We start from the raw sequence: 10,671 nt of genomic DNA, 5'->3' as shown, positions 1-10,671 counted from the left end.
AGTCTGTATTTTTAAGAATAGACTTAAAACTTTCCTTTTTGATAAATCTTATAGTCAGTACACGAGCTGCAGCGTTCTGGACTAGTTGAAGAGTCTTTAGAGACTTACCAATAAGGTAAGGGCAGGAGGTTACTAATTTTGCCTCTGATGTCTAGAATTTTGTTGTTGAAAAAGCTCAGGAAATCATTACTGCTGAGGGCTAAAGGAATACAAGGCTCAATGGAGCCATGACTCTCTGTCAGCCTGGCTACAGTGCTGAAAAGGTATTTAGGATTGCCTTTGTTTTCCTCGATTAGAGAGGAGTAGTAGGCAGCTCGAGCGTGATGTAGAGCCTTCATATATTTTCTATGACTATCCTGCCAGAATAAACGAGATTCTACCGTTTTGGTCGAGCGCCATATTCTTTCAAAATTTCGCGACGATTGTTTTAGAGTACGGGTTTCTGAGTTGAACCATGGAGCTATTCTCTGCCGTTTGATAACCTTCTGTTTTAGGGGAGCAATCGAATCAAGAGTAACTCTTAGCGAATCCACTGCACTATCAACAAACTGATCTAGCTGAGAGGGACTAAAGCTATCATAAGAGTTTCCAACTGGGTTGAAACACGGTACTGAATCAAAAGCAGCTGAAATAGCTTCCTTAAATCTAGCTACAGCACCTTCTAGCGCTAAACTTCTAGAGAGCACATTTTTATTATGCAGAGATAATTCTGGTAGGACAAAGTTGAAAGTAATAAGGAAATGGTCTGATAGAAGAAGATTTTTTTAGGGAAACTGTAAGGTTTTGGATTTCAATGCCATAAGCTAAAACAAGATCCAGGGTGTGGTTAAAACGATGAGTAGGTTCGTTTACACCCTGGGTGTAAAGTCTAATAGAGTCTAATAGTGACAAGAAAGCTGTGCTAAGGCTATCATTATCAACATCCACATGGATATTGAAGTCACCTACAACAATTATTCTATCACTGCTAAGGACTAAATCTGATAAAAATTCTGCAAATTCAGATAGAAACTCAGAATATGGGCCAGGAGGGCGGTAAACTACAACAACTAGAACTGGCTGAAAGGTTCTTGAGACTGGATGTGAAAGACTAAGAACAAGGCTTTCAAAAGAAGAAAAATTCAGCTTTGGTCGAGGGTTAACTAGAAGACTAGAATTAAAAATAGATGCTACTCCACCACCTCGTCCGGTGTCTCGAGGTATATGAGTATTAAAATGACTGGGAGGAGTGGATTCATTTAAATTAACATATTCATCTCGACACAGCCAGGTTTCAGTCAAAAAAAGTAAATCAATATGCTGATCTGATATCAGATCATTCACTAAAAGAGATTTGGATGCTAAGGACCTAATGATCAAAAGTCTGCAATGAATTTTCTGATTTTTTAACAAAATCGTATTCATAGTTTTGATTCTAATGAGATTTTGACAATTTACGCCTTTTTTTTCTACGTTTGGATGACTTATAAAAACGGGTCTGGGCCGGGGGACAGACACAGTACCTATAGTATAACTACAGTTCGATTCAGAATTACAGCTATAGTGACTGGGAGACAGATCTAAGGGAGGCGCAGAGAATTGTGTAAGACTGCAGCTCTGCCTCCTGGTCTGAACTCTGTGTTGTTGTCAATAGTATCAAACCATTGCCACATATCTGAGACATCCTTATTAGTAGTTTCTGCTTATCTCTTTATGGCATTTAAGCCTGTGTTTGTGTAGGTCATTCCAGATGTGTTTGTTCACCACCTTATTTGCCTCTATGAAGGTTTATTCTCTGGTGGGCCCACTGCCCAACAGACCTGTAGTATTGCTTAATATGTAAATTATGTAACCTGAAACTTGTGTGAAGTAAAACTGCTTTGCTTGTTTATTGGAAGTGCTGCAAGAGTAAAGGGCATAATGAAAATTCTTTGCAGTCAGTTTTATCCTCATCCCTAAAACAAATTGTCAGACATTCAACAAGTTGAACATTTCAGATGTAACATTCAAACAACATGCTATTGTTGTTGGTTGCTGTAGTGTTACTCTGATGCAGCAGGTTAAAGGGCATTTAGTCACACATCACCTCAACTTGACTCAATGTCTCTTCTTTTCATTGGAACACTGTGAATACAAACTGTTGTTCTCAAAAGCACAGTGGTCCAAAATAGAAAACCAGTAATAATTTATGAATTAAAAAGATGTTTTTCTGTTGTTTTTTTTTTGATGAAATGAAAGATATCAGGTTTATAGACTCTTTCATGATGTAGACTTATAAACATAAAGCGACCCTCTACTCATTCCTTTGAACCATTTTACAGTTTAAGTTAGCGCCCTCCAGTGGTAGCAACAAAGAAGACACACTTCACTCTTCAATCAAATAGACAGATTGGGGCAGGGTAACATATTTGACTAATAATAAAAAAAAATACTAATACTTATAATAATGATAATGATACTAATAATACTTATAATAATAATAATAATGATATTCGTACTAATAATAATAATAATAATACATATTGAGAGACAAGTTACTCAATAATGGAGATAGTAATTTATTCAAATAATCACTTATGCTTTCACATTCATAAGACATATTTATTGATTAAATACATTAAATTGAAATATTGATGTTTGATCAATACATCCGTACATGACTATCTTATATAAGAAGTGTATAACATTACACGTAGCAGTACAATAAGCCATCAAATATTTCTTATAACTTTATTTTATTGGTGTTGAATAATACTTAAGTATTAATCAAAATGAAAATTGACACAATATATATATATCTTAGAAATACAAAAAAGAAAAACAAACATTCTTAATATAATAAACTTTTTACACAAACAGACAGATAGACAGATAGATAGATAGATAGACAGATAGATAGATAGACAGACAGACAGATAGATAATGAACACTTGAACAATATTTGATCAGACTTTAAGAAACTCGTCTCCTTCACAATAAGATGAGTTAATGAGTTACACATAATGACACAGCGTAAACATTTGACATATAAAGTGATATCTAGTAAATTCACTGACGAGCAAGATATTAACTGGACAAAATAGTTATATCTTAAATATACTGGTCCCTGAGTTTAATTCAGATTTGACTGACACCTTTGAATAGGCCTGCATTTTTCCAAATCCCAAAGGAAGATGTTCAGTAGATGTGTCATGGAAACAACTGAAATGACTGTTGGAAGCTTATAATTGATCACAGTTACATTCAAACTCTGCGAGTCATTGTGGTGAAAGGACATCTAATTCATGCTTCTGTATACATAATGCCATAATGAGGAATTAAAGAGGTTGTGTTATTTGGGATGGTTGAACAACCATTATTAATATAACCGTCTTCCATTGTCATTGGTGACGTAAGGGTTGGTGTACCCCTCCTTGGCGGAGTACGGGTTGTTCTGGAGGCGATTCTGGGCGTACGGGTTGTTCTGGGGTCGAGCCTGGGCGTAGGGGTTGTTCTGGGGTCGAGCCTGTGTGTATGGCTTCATGTCGTCAGGGTCATCATAGAGCCGCTACAATGAAAGGAGTATATTTTGTTTTGATTAGTAAAGTGCTAAACAAATATTAATCGACCAATATCCAACACAAACAGAGGCAAAATAACTTTTCACAAGTAGGCTCCTGAAAATGTCAAAATGTTCAGGAGCGGGGATTGCTTAGATGTACTATAAGGCCCAGGGCCACAGCTCTCACATGCTCCAAATTAATTTTCCTGAATTTGACCTGCTGTGTTTTCACATTGCGTAACCCCAACTTCTTGTAAAGAAAATGTACAAGAGAGCTGTTAGGGTGAAAGATTTGTTCGTTTACGTTTGCAAATGCATATCAATCCAAAAACTTTGTGACATTTTCAGGAGTTTTGTGCATTTGTGAAAAAGGCTATACTAACCGCGTTCCTCCCATTAGGGACCAGGTTTTGCCGGCTGCTGCTCGGAGTCATCTCCAGGTTGGTCCTGTGGTCCAGGCTGCTTGTTGTCATAGCCCGGGGGATTCTAGGCACCCCGGCGCTAGCATAGGCGTTGGCTGATCCATTCACCAAGGGTGCTCGGCTGTTGGCTGTGCTGTTGACCAATGGTGCTTTTGCAGAAAAGTTGCTGACATTATGCTTTGCCGTGCCTGCATCTTTCATTTTCTTGGAGCTCTTCTTGGCAGGTCTAACAAGATAAAACAATAATTTTAGAATTAATAAATTGGTAAACAGATTTTAATTTAGTTAAAATATTTGCTGTGTTTTAATGTGTCCAAATTAAAATGGTAAATAACGCTAGTTATAAACGCTACCCTGTCAAGGTTTAAAAGGTTAATGACTTGAATGAAGAAGAGAGAATATGACAAAAACATGACAGAGATGAAAAAGTAATGACAAATTGTTTAATGAGTAGATGGAAAACGTACCTGCATGCCAATACACCCATAACAATGCCTGAGATGAGCAGCAGTCCTCCTACAACAACAGACACGACTACCAGCGCAAGTTGCCATGCTAAAACAACACAAGACAAGAAGATCAATAACATGGCTTTGCCAGGTTCAAAACAATCTCATCCTGCTCTCTTTTAACAGCTAAATGTATCACTAATCAAGAGTTAAATGTAAATGAAGGCTGTTTTGGTAGTTATTCACTTTGTCTGGCTGGCTTCAGTGGTTTAAGGCATCAAAAGTCATTTTGTTGATCGAGTTGATCATGTCACTGATGGTCTGGTTTGCTCTTGTAATTGTAATAAAGAGACTCAATAATTACTTTTAATCTGTTAACTGTTTAAAAAAGAACCCATAAAAAGGAGATCCAAGTTTTATATGACATTCTATTTTACACATTAAATATTTGTAGTGGTCTCAAAACAGTTTAAGAGAGTTTATTTTAAAAGTCAAAGAAGACTTGTAGATAAATTACCTTCCCTTTATTCAGGTATATTAGTGTAGAAACCATGTGACCTACATTGAAATACTGATTAGAAATATAAAACACAATTTACATGAAGTAAAAATAATTCACAGACGGAGGAAAATTGTATATTAAGGACCCGTGCAGTGTTAAACATTATCGTTCTAAAGGAGCAAAAGTCTTTAACAGCAATTTAAATCTTCAGCAGGATCGTATATTGCGTTTGCCAGGTTTTGCATATGAGCATGATTTTTTTCAGGGAATGTCAGGAGAAAGTTACATTTGGAAAGCTTAAAGCTCCTATATGGAAATTATAGCTGGTGATGAAAGAAACTGAAATTAATACTGATGTCACTTTATGTGCTCCAAAAACAAACAAAACGATAAGTGACAGGGGTTATTTTTCTTATATTGTAACTTTTAATGCCTGAAACTGCTGACACAGGGTAGGTGTCAGACAGGAAAATTGACAGCACACTGAAGAAAAAGCATTGTGTTATATTATCTACAGAAAATGTACAGAATGAGTGAGAAATTTGACTGTTAAAATAAATCAGGATGACTTTTTTGGAATAAAATAGACACTCGTGTGTACAGGACAATATCAACATAGAGATTAGACATACTGCTCTGTCCACAAGGGGCGCCAAAATCAACACAAACTGAAAGTTTCTCACAGGAACTTTAAGTTATTAAGTCCCTTATGACGAGGCATAACTGATTCACTTTAATATCATCTTGTGTTTTTTTTTCTTTCATTCATATTCAAACATACTGTACTGTATACTCACATTCATTGCAGTTTAAGCCAGAATAACCAAATGGACAACTGGAAAAAAAAGATAATTCATTTTACAATTTCACTCTCTATAAACACAGAGCATATTAACATCTCTCTTGGCTTTTATCGCCTTACTATGCTTGACATTAGACTTTTGAAAATCTTACTAGATCATTTTAACATTTTGAACAGATGCTATGACACTGAAGTACTTACTTGACACAACCACTGGTCCCAGCTTTTTTCCCACTGGGACAAGCTGCAAAAGTAGAAAAAGTGGAGATAGTTTGTAGTTTAGTCCAAGGAAGGTTGTTACATTCTGTGACACACACACTCACTGACACACAGACACATTCTTTCTCTCTCTGTCTCACTTCCACTCACTAATGCCCTCCTTACCAATGCATACTCTGTCGCTGAAGCTCGTCTTAATGTAGCCGTCCTTACATGAACAGCCAAAAGATCCATTCTTGGGAGTGCATTCTGTGGTTTCCACATCACAAGGTTTTGAAGTACACAGGTCAGCCTCTTTAAATAAAGGAAAATAAGAAGATTAACATACAGTATCTAACGCAAATAAGGCATACGATACGCACACAACAAAAACGTTAATGCATTTATTAGCTCAAATAGTGATTTAAAAAACAGTAAATATCTAACAAATATAACAATGTTAAAACAATGTAAAATGCCCCCCCACCCTTAGCATAATTAGTTTGATAGTTGATATGGGTCAATGTTCATTTATTTCAGACTATACTGCAACAACACATCAAAACTATTCATTTGTGTCTTTCTTAAAGAAAATCTATGTCTTGCTTGAATTTTTCATAGATAACAACCAGCATCAAGCAAAAGGCCCAGACTTACTACCTGAATATGAGTAAAAAACTTACCTTTAAAATCTGCCCCATTCAGGAGAGAACCTTCAGTTGACTCTGTAATCGCCTTTTTCAATGTTTCTGTAATTGTTTTAGCTTCAATGGTAGCTGTTGGCTCAAAGATGTTTTCTACTTCAGCCAAGATACCTGGCGTCGCCCTGAACCACACTCTGACACTAATAGCGGGCCTTTATGGAAAAAAATACATGTAATGATTATCATATTCTGTAATTTTTAGGTTCTTTGGAATTAAGTGTAATGCAAGAAGTATTGTTCTGGGTGGAGAGACAGCCAGATGGTATAAAAAAAACCATCATCAGTCACTTACTTCAGTTTCAGCACTATAGATTTAGAGTAGCCAGGAGTTGACTTAAAAACATTGTCCAGCTGTGTTTTGGAAAGAAAACATAATTGTGTTCAGGCTCACTTGAATGAAATTACTTTCATAGATATTGTGCAGCAACATAGTACATTTATTACAACACAAATCAGGTTTACTACCTATGTCAGATAAGTAATGATACACAAGCACTGTTATACTGTAGTGGTTGCACTTGTAAACACACAGTGGATTAAAGAGGAGTGAAATAATTGCCAACCTCTGTAACAACGTCTTTAGACACACTCAGAAAATCTTCTGATGTGGGGTCTGCAAGGTTTGGACTGTACTCTTTTGCCAGGGTCAGTTGTCCAGGGAAAACCTTGGCTAAAACAAGAAATATAGTCAGAAGAAGTATAGTCAGATACATTTTTGAAAGGATATACAACAACTTGGAAATACATTTGATCACTTTTTTCTTTGTTTATAGGTAGATGAGAAGAATCCACTCATGTCTGTCCTATTTATATATGGAAAGAACTAGCAGCAAGTTAGCCTAGCATTATGGTTGTAATTTTCTGACCTCTAACAGAGGCAGGCTGGTTGTTTTTCTTTTCAGTCTTAGTGCACCAGCACCAACACCAGTCTAGACTCCAATAAGGGGGTATGCTATCTTGCACTAAGCCTCAAAAACCCCTTCAATTACATGAAGACATCTCACTGGAGTGTTATCACCAAAGATATTGCACTTTATTTTACCAAACTTGTAACAGTGTAAAATAAAATTGTAAACACAATAGTTAAGCACACCTAAACTATCACCGTAATTCTAAACTAGGCTAACTGTCTTCTAGCTTGGGCTTTGGAGATATACTGGAAAAATTGTGTCTAACATCTTCCTTAATAATAATTTTTGATACTGCCAAACATTTTGCATAACCATCAGTATTGAAGATATTGACTGATGTAGCACAGGTCCTCTAAAGTTGCTTCAATTTTGTACATTCTGATACCAACAGGTTCACATAAATAAGCTTCCATCAAAAGGACTGCTGGGGACATACGAAAAATCACTTCTCCTGTTTGTCCAAATATTCTAATATCCCAAAGATACATACACTTTGGTTTTGTATTAAGTGTTCTTTAAAAACTTTTGCATTGAGTAACAACCTCATAAAAGTGGTATGCAGAAAAGAAAAAACTTACCACTCTCACAAGTGTTGCTGTCATTATTGTGGACTCTACCAGGCAAACACAGGCATTCAAACATTTGATTGAAACGAGGTACACAGGTGCTACCACCGCCGCATGGGTTTGACTCACAAGGGCCTTTGAAGGCAAAGGGGAAAAATACAGATAACAATAAGTATCTGCAGTGCTATATAAGAACATAAAATAATGACACCTTGGAAACCGAAATTTTCAGTTTTTTGACTATGGAACATATACCTGGAACTGGAACTGGTTTTGTTGGAGCTGGTGTTGATGGTGGTTTTGTAGCTGGACTATCTGGTGTTACTTGAGGCGTTGCCGATGGACCACCTGGACCTGCCGTTGTTTTTTGAGGCGCTGTCGATGGACCACCTGGAGCTGCCGTTGTTTTTTGAGGCGCTGTCGATGGACCACCTGGAGCTGCCGTTGTTTCTTTAGGCGCTGTCGATGGATCACCTGGAGCTGCCGTTGTTACTTTAGGCGCTGTCGATGGATCACCTGGAGCTGCCGTTGTTACTTTAGGCGCTGTCGATGGATCACCTGGAGCTGCCGTTGTTACTTTAGCCGCTGTCGATGGATCACCTGGAGCTGCCGTTGTTACTTTAGCCGCTGTCGATGGATCACCTGGAGCTGCCGTTGTTACTTTAGGTGTTGTCGATGGATCACCTGGAGCTGCCGTTGTTACTTTAGCCGCTGTCGATGGATCACCTGGAGCTGCCGTTGTTACTTTAGGCGCTGTCGATGGATCACCTGGAGCTGCCGTTGTTACTTTAGGTGTTGTCGATGGACCACCTGGACCTGCCGTTGCTTCTTGAGCTGTTGGGACTGTTGTACCATCAGCGGCTGATGTTGCTTGAGGTGCTGTGGATGGACACACATCAGCTTCAGTTGTTGCTTGAGGAAAGGATGGCTAGAGCAACAAATTGTAGCACTGATCATTAATAACCTGCCAATAGTTTTTTCATCCACTGCTGAATGTTACATACTGACAAATTAAACAGAAGGAAAATACTACTGCACTAAAATAACATATTTAACAGATTTTTCTTGCATTGGCAATGCAATCTATAAGACATCATAGATGAGAGGAAGAAATTATACTGATGTATCAGTTTGAAAACAAACAATGAAAGTTTAGCCTCATCCTAAATTATTGACAGAAGCCAAGGTACAATTTTGTACAGCCTAACAAAGGGCAGATCCTGGGGGGCTTAACCCCTGCCATATTTTATATAAAGATTGTGGGGAAAAAAACAGACTGTTCACTGTGTTTAAAGCTGAGAATAGTGGAATTTTATGTTTTACTCCTACATATAGCCCGAACAACAGATCCACTGGTTTATTTGTTATCAAAGTTTCTCCTTAATACGTTGCAGCCTTCGAGGTAATGGGACAATCCAGTGTTGCATTCAATAAAGCTGAGACTATGCATTGAAAGAATTAACACACTGATCTTCATTTTTTTTGTTTTTTAAACCCAAATAATTGGCACATATATATATATATATATTTGTACTGAGGTAAAAATCAAGATTTGGAAAACATTAAGCTCATGATCGGACTGTCTCAATCCTGTAATTCATGCCAAAACGGGTTGGAGATTAATCATTTCCAAATTCAGGTTGAATTATTGTTTGAGAAAACTGTCCAACAATTCATTAAAACTAAAACACACTTGTATGTGTACGACCTTTTAAAGTATCCAGATTACATGATTTTTGCCCATTCATGAGCCTGGAAACAAAAAACAGGTCCCTCACCCTTCCTGTAACAGTGTCCCTGAGCTCATTTAGGACTTTAAGTAAAGCATTAACCAGACAAGAGGTGTTACGGGGAAGAGAGGGAGACTTCCCTGACTGCAACAGACTTAGAAAGAAAGGTAGGTTAGCAAAAATGGTCATAAGGTAATTTAAATTATCTGCAACAATAAGGTACTGTAGTTATTCACATTTGGTTGTGTGTGCACCAAACCAAACTGTCAGGTAAAAATGGTTGTCAGGAATTACTTGAATAATTAATTGTTTTCTTGACTTTAAAAATGTAATTTAAAAAAACACACAACTCCCCAACTTCTAATCACCTGTACAATTTCCTTTTCAGAGATTTGAAATAATTTAGCATTTAAGGTTAAATAAAATCTTAAGGGCTTACTTACCAAGACAGGCTGCAACTAGCCAAATGAGTGAGAAGGGTTTGAAGTTTGGAGCCATTGGAATAAAATTTAAGGATTAAATGTCAACACAGGGGGAAAAAAGCCAATCAGGACTGTGAGTGGATGGCTCACCACTCGCGTTAAAACCTTGGCTGTTTAGAGCTGAGGTGTCCTCATCTGGATGTTTCAATCATTAGCCACTCCTCAGAGGGCGGCACTGTGCTAAAGTACATGTCCCGGCCCAGAAAAGAAGAATGGGTTTAGTAGTCTTCCATGACATAGACGTGGTTAAATCACTTTGATTGTGTTAATTTCAGGAATTTCAGCTTTTTTATGGACATGATAAACACAGCCTCAGACAATTTCAACAAAGAACATGTCTAGAAAAAAATGAAACCATGACCAAGCTTTTTATTTAAAAATTATC

The 10,671-nt window shown here is 37.3% G+C and overlaps 1 protein-coding gene across 2 annotated transcripts; it reads right to left on the bottom strand.

The window, feature by feature from the left end:
• Nucleotides 1–2,524: 2,524 nt before the first annotated feature.
• muc13b (mucin 13b, cell surface associated) lies at nucleotides 2,525–10,416 on the bottom strand. 2 transcript variants are annotated; one of them, XM_065949238.1, is made up of 13 exons: nucleotides 10,248–10,416; nucleotides 8,891–8,953; nucleotides 8,330–8,848; nucleotides 8,087–8,209; nucleotides 7,161–7,267; nucleotides 6,890–6,948; nucleotides 6,577–6,749; nucleotides 6,080–6,208; nucleotides 5,897–5,939; nucleotides 5,691–5,728; nucleotides 4,410–4,497; nucleotides 3,904–4,168; nucleotides 2,525–3,526 (listed from the first exon to the last, which is right to left on the bottom strand). In XM_065949238.1, exons 1-13 carry the CDS (start codon nucleotides 10,300–10,302, stop codon nucleotides 3,338–3,340), a joined length of 1,851 nt encoding a protein of 616 aa, XP_065805310.1. In that variant the 5' UTR covers nucleotides 10,303–10,416; the 3' UTR covers nucleotides 2,525–3,337. The 2 variants fall into 2 exon arrangements, with proteins under 2 accessions (XP_065805310.1, XP_020514394.3); XM_020658738.3 differs by having other exon boundaries at nucleotides 8,330–8,953; nucleotides 10,248–10,415.
• Nucleotides 10,417–10,671: the final 255 nt, after the last annotated feature.

This window comes from Labrus bergylta, chromosome 21 (assembly GCF_963930695.1).
Source record: "Labrus bergylta chromosome 21, fLabBer1.1, whole genome shotgun sequence".
NCBI lineage: Eukaryota > Metazoa > Chordata > Actinopteri > Labriformes > Labridae > Labrus > Labrus bergylta.
The sequence above is the reverse complement of the archived record's forward strand: the minus strand, read 5'-3'. Positions and strand labels throughout refer to the sequence as shown.

Bases quoted from the DNA above. Each gene is read 5' to 3' on its own strand.
- muc13b (XM_020658738.3), bottom strand. From the start codon at position 10,302: ATGGCTCCAAACTTCAAACCCTTCTCACTCATTTGGCTAGTTGCAGCC. The intron at 8,210-8,329 runs GTATATGTTCCA...TTGCCTTCAAAG, and splicing joins AAAACCAGTTCCAGTTCCAG to GCCCTTGTGAGTCAAACCCA. The intron at 3,527-3,903 runs GTTAGTATAGCC...CTTTCATTGTAG, and splicing joins TCCCTAATGGGAGGAACGCG to CGGCTCTATGATGACCCTGA.